Source organism: Gigantopelta aegis, chromosome 14 (genome assembly GCF_016097555.1).
Source record: "Gigantopelta aegis isolate Gae_Host chromosome 14, Gae_host_genome, whole genome shotgun sequence".
In the NCBI taxonomy this organism is placed as follows: domain Eukaryota; kingdom Metazoa; phylum Mollusca; class Gastropoda; order Neomphalida; family Peltospiridae; genus Gigantopelta; species Gigantopelta aegis.
Window position 1 is genome coordinate 53,262,047 of NC_054712.1, and position 14,072 is coordinate 53,276,118.

Consider the following 14,072-nt stretch of genomic DNA (forward strand, 5'->3'; position numbering starts at 1 on the left):
TTAGTATCCCACTTAAATGAAATTCATAAATAACATAACAAACTTGGATGACACTGTTCTCATTCACACTTTATTGCTATGCTGCAATCGAAATCATGGAATTTGTTAAATTCGCAATCAAACGGAATAAGCAAAAAGATTGGCTGCATCTAGTTTTGAGTAATACTTACATAAATTAATATTTAGCAGTAATCTATAAGTGTGTCTGACATTACTAATGATAAAGCTACCTGTATCAATTTTCTGCAGATGTGGAATCAATATCTCAAATAAAATTTGAAGGGAGGAAAGATCCAACAAAAACAATAGCGACTTAGCGGTTCCCAGTCTATTGCTATGCCGCTATTGCTGCAATGTAGCATTAGACTGGGTACGAGTTGGGGGAGATATGGTTTTGGAATAGCATTAGACTGGGTACGAGCTCCAAAATACTGTTACTTAACTTCACCAGTAAATGACTACTTTCACTGTTTCAGTGAAAAATCAAAACGCAGGATTAAAAAAAACCAACAACATTATATGGTATCCCGGTGGGATACAGGGTTATTGAAGTCTGGTAATAGTATCCAAAATTAAATTCTGGGATCCCCGGGATATCGGGATACCATTAATATTGAACACTCACTCTATAGAGAATATAGGGTACTTATTTTAAAATATATTGAGTTGTTAAATAAAATATTTCTGTCTTTTTTACATAGGGTAGAACATCGCAAAGTCCAAACCATATTGTTGAAAACATTAGATTGCCCCTACTTTTTGTTCAGATAGAGCCCTTGTAAAAAAAAAAAATTCATTATAGGATATTTACTTTATTATTTTTTGTACACAATTTCTGTAGCAAGATGATCTGAAGTTAGAGGCCTGCAGACACGTGACCACCCCCCCCCCCCATTCCATCCCCTCCCATTACATACTAAATTGTAACAGTGTCACCTACATGCATTTGAGCTTTGCTGAGATCTCCTAGGACAAAATGCATGCACGGTTTTGCTGCCTGCCATTTTGCTTTTTTATAGAATTTATTAAAAAAGAGAGGGAAATGTATTTAATGACGCACTCAGCACATTCTATTTACGGTTATATGGCGTCAGACATATGGTTAAGGACCACACTGTTGAGAGGAAACCTGCTGTCGCCACTTCATAGACTACTCTTTTTTGATTAGCAGCAAGGGATCTTTTATATGCACCATCCCACAGACAGGATAGTACATACCACAGCCTTTGTTTCTGTCAGTAAATTTCATTGTATTTGAATGTTTAGTAGAACCTACTTAATTCCCAATGAGATGAAATCATGCGGGATGTTAATATTATTAAAATGTCAATAAGAATTAGCACCCTAAGACCTACAATAAATGTACTGTATACACAAATATGTTCACAAATAAAATAATAAATTTCTAGTATTGGTGCCAATAAATCAAAAGCAGAGCAGTTTTTTTTTTTTTTTTTCCGACAAGAGTGTACGTATCTTTGCAATGTTTGTGCGCAAACGTACGGCATGTTGAGGATGATGAGTAATACTGATAGAAGGTGATGCAGGCCTAGCTTTGGGTCAGCCGAAAATTTTGCCAAATCGATTAAACGTAATAAATTGCAGAAACCCAGTTATTTTGTAACATAATATAAATTATTACATGAAATTATTTTGCCAAATTAAAATAAAATTTGCCAATTGTTTTTGAAATTCGCAACTGGTAAATTTGGTGAGTGCCAGAGCTAGCCTTGCGATGGTACCAGTCAAATTGTTCACAAGTATCCTGAACCTGCCACATGGTGGCGAAAATTTCTGAGTGAATACATAAAAAAAGGAGTTTGGTAAATTTTGGTAGTTTTTATTTTATTAAAAATTATTATTGTATTATTTTTTTTAATTTAACATAGTTGGAAAAATGTAAAATAAAATCTCTATCGTGAATTATTTTACCTGCAGAAATTTTTGCATAGACAGTAATTAGAAACATTTTGTCTGAATGTTGTTACTGTAAGGTTCGTCACCTGAGAAAACCATGCACTGCAAATGAAGTATCTGCTACGGAAAAACACCAGGATGTAACCAATATGAGACCTAACGTCATTTGCAACTTATTTTGAGAGCTGTTCATTACCCTGTTTATGTGTAATGTGTGATTTCATCTTTGTTCCAGCAACTGATAGAGAGGTCAAGGCAACGTCGCGAGATGCTAAATCAAAAGCTTGGCAAGACACCCGAGGCTGCTCCTCGGAAACGGCGAACTCCTCTTTCTGAGGATCTGTCATCCAACGTTACGGCAACCAGTGACAGTGTTGTACAGAATGATGATAATGATGGTAATTTACTGTTCCTTGTTTTTAAATATGAATTAACAAAAATATGCATAGTATGATATATTTTGTATATATTTACAAAATCCATTATGGAATCATCTTGAAAATTCTGTGCTATATATAAAAAGGTACTTAATAAAAATGAGACCACTTTTTTTGTCTATTAAGTGATTATATTTCATATATATATAGACTTTGTCAGGACTCACAATGGAATTTTTTTTGTTTTAGCCAATTTTCTGATACAAAGAGTTTTTGTTAAAAATTAATCAAAAGTGGCTAATTTAAAGAAAATTTCATCTGCCAAAGACTAAAAAAATTAAGCCACTTTGTATGAAAATTAACAATTGGCTTATTTGTTAATAGGCAGGGTAAGCCCTGGTTTGTGTGTGTTTGCGTATTTTAATATATTTGTCATTTATCTAACAGATTCACCAAAACGTCAGTGTACCCGTGACTATGAGCAGCAAATAAAACCTGACACCCCTGCTATTGGCAGTGTTAAATCTCGTCTTCATGCTTTGGCTAGTGAAAGGACACACTGGTCTGACACTTCAGACAGTGGTAATGCCTTGTTTAAGCAGTCTATATAAATATATATACTGACATCCAAAAGAAACTTCACAAGCCTTGAAATTGTATTATAGAAATCCAACAAACGGTATGGAGGGATATGAAAGTATCAGGAAGTTTAACATCTAAACAGCACAATGCATTTCAGGGAACATTTTATTTTTAAAATCATGATTAGCAATAATTGAAAATTGATTAGGAACTACTTTTCAATGTTTTAAAATGATGTAGCTATCTTTAAAATGTTTGTAGCGAATCGCAACGTGATACTGAACAAAATGTTCCATGCATTAATGATAAATGTTGCACCATGACTGGTATATCAAAGGCCGTGGTATGTACTACCATGTCTGTGGGATGGTGCATATAAAAGATCCCTTGCTGCTAATCGAAAAGAGTAGCTCATGAAGTGGCAACAGCGGGGTTCCGCTCAATATCTGTGTGGTCCGTAACCATATGTCTGACGCTATATACCCATAAATAAAATGTGTTGAGTGCGTCGTTAAATAAAATGTTTCTTTCTTTTTTTCATGATAAATGTAAAAGTGTTTGTAAGGTTGTTTGTAAATTGGTTCTTTTGAATTAGCGACAATTTTTGTAATGTATGTAAAGTTTCTTTTGGACATCAGTATATGTACATTCAAGTACATGTAGGGTTTCAGATATCAGTTTGGTGAATTAAAAATGTCCACCAAAATGTAAATTTTTTTTTTTTTTTTAGCCAGGCAATTGAAACAAAATAACGAATGGTTTTATTTTACATTTTGTATTTGACAATTTTATTTATAAAACAGACCTTAAATTGGGACTGTGGGGACAATGTCTAAATTTTTGTTGGGTATTAATTTATAGATATTTTTTATATTTTTTTTTTTTACGTTCGTCTCCTTAAAGGAAGGGACAATCAAGGCATTTGACCTTGTATGCATATTCAACGATATATAATGCACATTATTGCTTAATAGCAACAAGTATAATCGTATAGTTAATTAATAAAACGGTTAAATGTGACAGCTGTTATGTATAACGGGCGCAGCCATTTTGTATCATGAATCCCAGTGAATACGCCCTCTGGCGAGCTGATGGTTACGTAATACTTAACGTGTCACGTCAGGAATTAGTCTTAAAACTGAAGAAACAAAACATACCTGATTTTTGCAGATGCTTTGCAATATTCTGTAATAATAGTCATCCCAGTAAGCCAGCAACAATTATATATTATGTTTAATACAAAATAAACCACCACTGTTAAAGTGTTGAAATAACTATTATGGTTGGTACATAAATGAACCTACGTAGTGAAATAATAATCGGAGTGTTTTCTTAGTTAATTGGTCTTTTCTTTCTGTGGCCTATACCTGTGGTTCCAGATTGGCAGGTGTATATTTAGACGGTCCCCAGACACTGTAAAGACGTGACTCTTTTATTAAGATCATACGGTATTGTGTGTTAACCGTACGGACACCCCTCTAATTGTAATCGATCGGCGATCCTGCTTTATTACTGTAAGTAATTCTGTAAAACCCTTGACTAAGTAGACTTTCCCATCTAAAATAAAAAAAACTGACCAATTACGTAGTGCCAAAGAAAAGAAAATTATCACTTGGGGTATCGTGAGTGATCGTTTTTGCTCGAACATAGCATACCAATAGGCCTAATAATATGCATTTCTTTCTTTGGATTTAAAACCCCCCAAAAAACTAGAACTCCATTTGGTTCTATTGATGCAAATTGAAATATATTTAGTTAAATAGTTTATTATACTATCAAGTCATTTATGTTGTTTTACAAGTCAGGTTGATGAAAGCGAAGCACCTTGTCGTAAATTAGAGCGTTTGTTTGCACTGTGCCTAGAGCAGATGGATGGAGCTGACGTCACTTCGCCCCAAGCTATACCATCGGACGTCAATAAAAACGAAACAAAATGGCTGCCCCCAGTTAGCAGAAATAATCATGGTTTTTTTTATTAACTCTAAAATTATGCTTTTTTCATTTGTTAAAGTGTCAGTATGTGTTGGTGGTCCGGGTATGCATTTTCCCAACACAAAAATCTCTTGTTTAAGTTTACTCTACCTTTAAGATAAACAGGTTAATGCTTCAAATAACTGGTGGTTTTAGCCCTATATATTTTGACTGTGATATATATTTATAAATAGCCAAGTTATTTTTTAAATGCCTACCTCATATTTTCAGAGCATAACTCCAAAGCAGTGTCAGTTTCGAAGGAATCTTATACTCTAGATACGGAGATGGAAGCGCCAAAACCTCGCAAGGGCCGACTCGCCCTCGCAGCTCTTGCCCAGGACATCAATACCTGGGAAGATGACTTTAGTCATCACACCTCGACTCAGTATGTTGGTTTTATAATCATCTGTTATTTCAATACAAGTATACCAGTGAGGCTGCCTTTCATATAAAATGTCCATTAACCAAGCTGCCAAACAGTAGATTGTAAAAGGGTAAGTTCTAGCTGTGGTCACCCAGACATCGAAATAAGTCGAAAACAGGGTTTTGTTCTCGACAAAAATTTTAATGTAAGTGTAGTTTCATTTCCGAACATAAACCAGGCAATGCATTCTTGATGTCGTAGTTCCGCGTTTCATGTTCTCGTAAGGAATTTCATCGATGTTCACACGCACTTTTGCAACTGCAAGCAATTATAGTCATTCTGCGTTTAAGCAGCGTCCACTAGATAAATTTACTTCCGCGATTTGTTTTCTCATACGAAATTGCACTAATGTTCGTACACACTTGTGCAATTTCGGCAATCTGCGTTTAAGCAGTGCCCACTAGATAAATTTACTTCTGGATTTCGTTTCTTGTACCGATGTTCGCGTGCACAGATGCAATTTCAGAAGGACCGCATTTTAGCAGTGTCGACTACAATAATCATCTGGCACATATGTAAGGGCGTTAAAAGTAGTAGTAACAGGAATTCAATTCTAACTTTCATATAGGTGTGGTAACCTATAGGTTACCAGGCTATATTTTGTGGTAACCTGTAAATGGGTTACCAGACACAATTGTTATTTCGATGGCTGGTCACCCTCACATCCCATACAAATACAGTAGAATCTTGTTGGGTTGAACTAGGAAGGGTCAAATATACTGCACCGCTCGAACCAAAAATAAAGTCCCAAGTTACACTTACACAATGTTGTTGACCAAATGGTTGGGTCAAACTACCAGATGGGTTGAACACTTTCTTGAGCACCGATGGAGTTCCAAGCGAACAGGATTCAACTACATTAATTAATGCCAACTCGGAGAAGGTTGAAAAAAAGTTAGTTTTGTTTAACAACACCACTAGAGCACATTGATTTATTAATCACTGGCTATTGGATGTCAGACATTTGGTAATTTTAACATATTGTCTTAAAAAGAAAACCTGCTACCTTTTTTCCATTAGTAGCAAGGGATCTTTTATATGCACCATCCTACAGACAGGAGAGCACATACTATGGCCTCTGATATACCAGTCGTTGTGCACTGGCTGGAACGAGAAATAACCCAATGGGCCCACTGACAGGGATCGATCCCAGACTGGCCACACATCAAGCGAATACTTTACCACTGACTTACATCCCACCCCCAAAGAAGGTTAAATGAGATGATATTTGCTTGCATAATTCTTGTCAATAACGACCTTAAACTTCTGAAGAAACGAGTCTTGCTAAAAACAAAAGTTTAACATGTTTTATATGAGACATTCACTAATCCCTAATGTGCAACTGGGTGAAAATGCTTCTTTTTGTCGATTTTAGTCCATTTATAGTGTTTAAAGACAACAAAGTGTTTCTTTTTTTATGTTTTTTTAAAAATCTATTAACTTAAGTCTATCTCAGCAGGTGTAAATCACTGAGGTCTTTTTTAAATTGTGTATTTAATGTTCCTGTGTTATAACACTTCAAAGAATTTGTTCACATATCTTTTGTGTTTTGAATCAGGAAAGAAAATTATTCAAGTTCAGGCAAACCTCACGCAACCTCCCAGCCTGCCTCGAACTTTAAGTCGACTAAGACTTATCCGCCACCAGCTCCACCATGCCCTAAACAGGAGACGAGCTGTGGTCCAAATTCCCCAAAGAAGTTCCATGCTCCCCAGCCTCCGATGAATAACAACAACAGTCGGTCGGTATCGGTGTCGAAATTTCATTCTTCAGTCTCACCAGTGAAGTCGCAGCTAACTTTCGGAACCTTGCAGCCTAGCAGTCCATCTCCAGCCAAAGTGGCAAGACCTCTTCAGTACGTTGCATCAGTGAAAGGCTCTCCCACAAAAGATGGCAGGAGACTGACCGAGCAGATCCCTGTCAATTCAAGAGGTTTGAACGAATCACCTACTACAGACGAACAGACAGACGACGAACCAACCATGAAACCAGTGGCCGATCGGTTTGCCAAATGGGCGAAGAAAACGGAATCCTTCAAATCGACCACAGAACCCCCCAAAACACCCTTGTCTTCTCGAGTGGCATCGTGGGAACAGAAGGTCTCGCAGACACCCAAAAGTCAAACTTCTGTTCAGAAGGTGACACACACGCCAAGACAAATGTGTACTCCGGTTAGCAAATCCAGATTGAGGGAGTGTGTACCGAGTACCCCAGTTCAGAACACACCTTCTGCTCCTGCTCCTCCGGCTAGTACTGGGGATGTGGACCCAGCCATGCTCCCCGTGTCGGCCAGAATGGCCAAGTGGCAAGAGAAGACGGCAGCGCCCCCTGTTGAGGAAGAGCCCACAGCATACTCTGTCATAGCAAGGATGTCGGCCTGGGAACACATGTCATCAAACAACCAGGTAAATTGAGAAATATACATGCATTTAAATCAAATTTATAGTTATGTGTATATATTATATACTTGAAGGAACGTAAGTTTTTTCTGTATATAGTGATTTTTATTCTTAAAAACCCCCCCAAAAACCCCACCCCGTCAATTTTATTGACTGCAGTGAAGGAAGATAATACATATAATAATAAACTTCATTACATAGGATAAAGTTTTGTTTACTTTTATATCTGAGGCCCACAATTACCTACTATAATTCACAAAGTAGATGCATTCATTAATAATTGCATTTGCCATAGTTTTAACACCCAATAGCTGGTGTATTTTTCATGCCAGGGTGTTAAACATTCATTCATTCATTTGGTAATACTTATAAATGTGAGTTTACATTCAAGGATTTCTAAATGCAGTGTAGACTTTGTGAATTCTTTGTGTACACCAGTTGGGAATTTGTTAGGTTTGACTTAAGTATTCTTAAATCATCTGAAAGGTAAGGATGGGATAATTTTTTTAGCCCACGGTTCCAGGGCACAATTTTTCACGCGAACCGCCATTCTGTTCGCGTGTCGGTTACGCAAAACTAAATTTACGCGAACCGCAAATTGGTTATGTCATGACCTGTAAACGTTCAGAAATTAAAACTTGCAAACTTCACGATTACAGGAAGTTTATTCACGCAGACATACTACTAGTATTCCGACAAATGTTTTAGGCTGAATTTTAGATACTTGATGCGCAGCAAACCAGTAGACAACGTTATATTGCAACAGTTGTGACTTGCAACCAGTCTAAACTTTAAAAAAAGTTTTAAAGAAATGTGCTTGGACATCTAGGGACGGCTAAAGTATCTGCTGCTATTTTATCTCTAAAGGAATATATGTAGACATAATATTGGATTGCCTATAATTTTACATATGTTAAAAACAGTTTTAACGTAAACAGGAATCCAACAGTGTCACAAAAATTTAAAAATACTAACATCGCATAATGAGCTTTAAAAAACAAACATTTGGAACGTCACTGTAGTATAGAAGTACCATCGATAATGTGAAAGTAGCGTAACCAGCGCAAAACGAAAAAAGGAATCCCTTCAAATAATTATGTATCTATTTCAAAGATGTAGTGCCCATTACGCACAGTACGCATGTTAGTAATACAAAAACATAAACTGGGAATAGGTCGAGGCTTATGTAATTGTTCTATAAAATATCCTCTTAAAATTGACTCGAAAAAAGATAGAAAAAAATGCCTTCGAAAAGGTTCAGAATGCATCTACAGCGGTTCTGAGTTTAAACATTTTTCACAGGGGGAGACCTCCCGAATCCCCCCGGCTCGGGCAGACCTTTGGCATGCGAAATGCTAAAAAAATATGTCTGGTTATGCCCCTGTATTTTGTTTCAGTTCTGGGGCTGATATTCAGTTCTTTTATAATATTGTTAACTTTAGCAAGCATTCAAGACATATTTTTTTGGTAAAATGTTTTCTTTTGTATTTGTTTTAACTGTGTTTGAGCTGAAAACTATGTATTTAAAATATAATTTCAACGTAATTTTGAGGTAACCAATCAGGTAACCCACGGGGTACGCAAATATAATTCACGTAACCGAACAATTGATTACCTAGGTAAAAACCACGTGAACCGACTTCCGGTTACCTCAGATTTCGAAATATTGTCCCCTGCGGTTCGGTGCACCGTTTTCCAATTTGCGAACCGCGGTTCATTTTAATTTTTAAAAAAAGAAGTACATGTAATGTATTAATAGAATCTATCACCGTTGTGAGGTATAGATGAGGCTATTCCAACCCGAGGGACAAAAACATTTTGTCCCGAGGGTTGGAATTGCCTCATCTATACCTCACAACGGTGATTGATTCTTTTTCTTGCCCATTTAATTACAGTAACAAAACATTAATTTTGTAAGCTACGGTCTGTTTATTATAGAACCATTCGTATACATTTCACCTGCCAACTCATTTAATCATACGCGAAAAAATATAGTCCACCTTATGCAACGACATAAATATGTAATGTTCAACTTAACCAATAAATTGAAAATATTAATTTGTTTAAATATTTTTAAAACAATGATACAACATGAAATGGCAAACAGAATTTTGAAAACCATGAATTATAACGTCAATCGTCGTAAAACATGAGTTATGACGTCACGCGTATGTAGAAATCGTCTAGCCCCCGGGTCGGACAGATTTATCTAGCCCTCGGGTCGGACAGATTTATCTAGCCCTAGGGTCAGACAGATTTTTCTAGCACCATGCAAAAGCTGGATAACCCTGTCCAGTGGGCAAGAAAAACATTTCCGCACCTTGCTGGTAATCCCAATTACTTGTACAGTATTTCGGCTAATCACAGCGCTCGATTCCCTTAAACCTGACATGCTTGCATGGGCAATAGGTGCTGTTCAGATCTTGCACTGAACCCGCAGATTTCTTACCGTGCTTGCTTATCTTTTTTTGGTAAATCGGTGATACCTTTTTATGTAAATGTGTTAAGTTAAATAATCAACAGTGGGCCTATATATTACAGTGTTCTCGCTGCTCCATTTAAGCGGAGCGGTCCGCCCCGCCCCGCTATTGCATTTTGCCAACCTCCTTTATTTTTCTGTGCCCCTCTTTATTTTCCAGCACATATCTCCGCTATTTTCAAATGCACACTTTTTTCTACACATAAAAAAACACAATGATCAGTCTGCACACTGGACATCAAAGGAAATAAGCTGAGTTGTGTACAAAAAAATCAACTGACTAAACATTAAATTTACCGTAACGTAATTTAACAGTATTTTTTAACAGCCTCTAGTTTGTCTCATATCTGTATCCATTTGTATGTTTAATACACAATAAAAGTTATATTTTATTTGAACAATGAAAACATTTTAATTTTTTATGGATTCGGCAATCTCTGATTAAACACAAACACACACACACACACTTATTTGGCACCAACTTTGTCACGTGATCAGAATGGTCATTCTGTCTTTTGTTTCCACTAACTATCGTCTAATATTTTGTCCTTAATTGCAGATATAATTGGTTGTAACTGGTGATTTTTACTTCCTGTCATTTCTCATTCTGTTTATTCAGCAGTTCTTTATAAAATATTGTAAACTTTTCATTTGGGGTGGGGGGGGGGATATCACCGCTTATAAAAACAACGGAAGTGGTAGTGTTTATCATTAAAATCATTTATCTTGGGTGCCAAATAATATATACACCGCCTTTACAAAAATGAAACTACTTTTTATCAGCTGGCCATAATATTTTATCACAGCGATCAATTCATTCGATGAAGATGGAAATAACAAAAAATGTATCCGACATTAGGGGATCACTTTACAAACATCTTTATTGTTTTTCGTATATTTTGAAATTTTTATTAAAATAATAATATTAAAACTTTGATCGGTTCAGCAAAACTGGAATTGCCCGTGAATGACTGACAACATGTTTGGTTCAATTAAAAGATGAGTATGCTTGTATTTCGTATAAACGTTTATGCACTTTTTTGTAGTCAAAATAAGGAGTATGTCTTCCCACAAAGTCTGCCAACACAACAATATGGTAAGCAAGCTCCCCCCACCCCGTTATTTTTTTTGGGGGGGGTGCCGTGCGGCCACCCTCCTTTAATTTTCACCCAGCGAGAACACTGCATTATGTATTTGTGTTTATTCGAGTTATTCCATACTTTAAAAAAACTGAAAAACCCCAACTTCTCATCAAAGATTTGACATAAAAATAATAATAAACATTACAGAAATATGTCTTGACATATATCTTTCTTTTAGACTACTATAATGTGTACATGACAACCATATTATATACTCCAGAATGCATCTAAAGACAACTGAATTGGAGAAAAAAAATACGAGAAAGACTATCCCCAGACCCCTTATCATTGTCGCCCCCAAATTATTTTTCCTACCCTCTGAACTCAAATCCTGGGGACACATTACCCAAATATCCCAGACCCAACACGCTAACATGACATGGTAAAAATGCAATTTTTGTTTTCTAGTCAAGATATACTTTTATATTTACAATATTTTACAAATGACCATTAAAAATAAAGTGTCTTGCTCTTGAAATAGTTTGTAAAATTGTATGTATGATAACTGGTGTACTTGTACTACTACTAAAGAGCCTGCTACACGATACGAGTCACTGGCAGGAGTCAATCAGACGTGTTGCCACATGGTACTTGTCAATCGTATGGAACGTGACGTCATTGAAAAAATATCCTTCCTGTAACCATGGTAAACAATGTTGTGTATTGATAAGAAGGCGGCTGTCGTAACGTCTCTGTATTTATATAAATGACTGGACACACCCAACAAAGAGTTGTGCCACTGATACAACTCTATGAGCTGTTGGGTCTGTACCGACGACAAGCAAACAGAGTTTTCCGCCATTACACTCAGAACGTCAACGTTATCTGCGCCACGATCTGATTGGTCAACGTCCCCAAACGTCCGATTCAATCGTATAAAAATAGAACAAGTTCTAAACTTCGACTCGTACGAGTGACTCGGGCCGATTCAGTCGTATGACATGCCACACGTTACGATATGCTTGTTGGCGTTGCAATCCGAGTGACTCGTACGAGTCACTCGTATCGTGTAGCAGGGCCTTACTTATCGTGAATAAATTGAACTGTGGACCAAATATGGGCAAATATAGTATGAATCCAGTTTTAAAAAGCAGTGTATCCAATAATGATTGTTAACTAAGTGTAAGATAAAGATTCATAATCTCATGTTATAATCGAATTCCCATAGACTTAATTGGCTAAATGTTATTTGCTTATTTACAGGTGTGCCACATCAAAAAGGTGGATCCTTCATTAGTGATAGTGTCCCCTTCCAAACAGATACCAGATAAACCCCCTGCCCAGCAGGTACCCAGATCACCTTCCGTACCAAAAGCTGCAGTACCCAGCAAGATTGCCACCCCAAGTAAACCTCTGACTCCAACGAAAAGCTTCAAGGAAAGCATAAGTGAGCAAATTCAGCAGATGAAATCGGGTCAGTCTCCTGGGCCGAAATCTCCACAGGCTGTCCCACCCAAGTCCCCAGCAAAGACGATGCCCCTGTCTCCTAGCAACGCGAGCAACTCGATGAAGACTGTACACCAGCGGCTGATGGAACAGACTCACAGCAGCAGCAAGAGTAAAGAGATAGAGAACAAGATCCGCCAGGAGCGCATGGCCGAGCTTCGGTGCATTCAGAACAGGTGGAAGAACGGTATCCTCAAGGAAGAGTCCTCCACAGACAAGCCTGGACCAGCTGCCGTAAGTAGATGTTACAACAGACCGTGAGGTTACACCAAGTCACAAACAATATTATACAGGGTTTAACCTGTAGTTTGTCTATTGGTTTTGGTCTCTATCTGTCCATTCTGTCCCACAAGTTTTTTCTGAACTTGTTTTTGAAAATGCCTCGAGATATTGAGCTGAAATGTTTTGTATAGCTTTATTATGTAGAGTCACAGATCAAGTTCTGTTTTCATGGGTTGAATATTGTGTAGCTTGTTTTTTATTCATTCAGGCTTTTAGCCTCCCTGTAAACTGTTCTTGTTATTAAATAGCGAATAACTAGTTAAAGGTAGGGTCAACTCAAACAAGAGCCGTATGTGTTGGAAAGATGCATACCCGGACCACCAACACATACTGACACTTTAGCAAATGAAAAAAGCGTAATTTTAGAGTTAATAAAAAACCATGATTATTCCTGCTAACTGGGGGCAGCCATTTTGTTTCGTTTTTGTGACGTCCGGTGGGATAGCTTGGGGTGAAGTGACATCAGCTCCTGACCATCTCCTGTATGTACAGTGTAAACTAAAGCAGTAATTTTTGACAAGGCACTTCTCTTTGATCAACCTGACTTGTAAAACAGCATAAATGACGTAATAATATAATAAACTGTTTAACTAAATATATTTCAAGTTGCATTAACGGAACAAAATGGGGTTATAGTATTTTTCTCTGTTTAATAATCCAAAGGAATAATGTACACTATTACGCCTATTGATATGCTACGTTGGAGCAAAAACGACAACCCACGATACCCAAGTGATAATTTTCTTTTCTTTGGAACTACGTAATTGGTCATTTCTGTGGTTTTAGATGGAAAAGTCTACTTAATCAATAGTTTTACAGAACTATTTACAGTAATAAACCATGTCCATTACAATTTTAGGGGCGACAGGTAATATTCCACAATACCGGTATGTATTTTTGTGTCTAGACAGCATCAATTAATTGGCTAGTCTGCTTACCAGTCAAATACACACCTGCCAATCAGGAATCACAGGTAGAAGCAACTAACAGCATAGACCAATTAACTAAGAAAACACTCCGTGTATTATTTCAGTACGTAGGTTAATGCAT

At 37.0% G+C, this 14,072-nt stretch overlaps 1 protein-coding gene across 3 annotated transcripts in view; it reads left to right on the forward strand.

The window, feature by feature from the left end:
- The window catches only part of LOC121387988 (anillin-like), a 32,533-nt gene that overhangs the window by 1,956 nt on the left and 16,505 nt on the right, over window positions 1-14,072 (forward strand). For all 3 annotated transcript variants that reach the window (XM_041519175.1, XM_041519176.1, XM_041519177.1), the window contains exons 2-6: window positions 2,153-2,315; window positions 2,742-2,876; window positions 5,079-5,235; window positions 6,833-7,679; window positions 12,498-12,974. In XM_041519175.1, coding sequence (XP_041375109.1) covers window positions 2,153-2,315; window positions 2,742-2,876; window positions 5,079-5,235; window positions 6,833-7,679; window positions 12,498-12,974 — 1,779 coding nt within the window. The remainder of the gene's footprint in view (window positions 1-2,152; window positions 2,316-2,741; window positions 2,877-5,078; window positions 5,236-6,832; window positions 7,680-12,497; window positions 12,975-14,072) is intronic.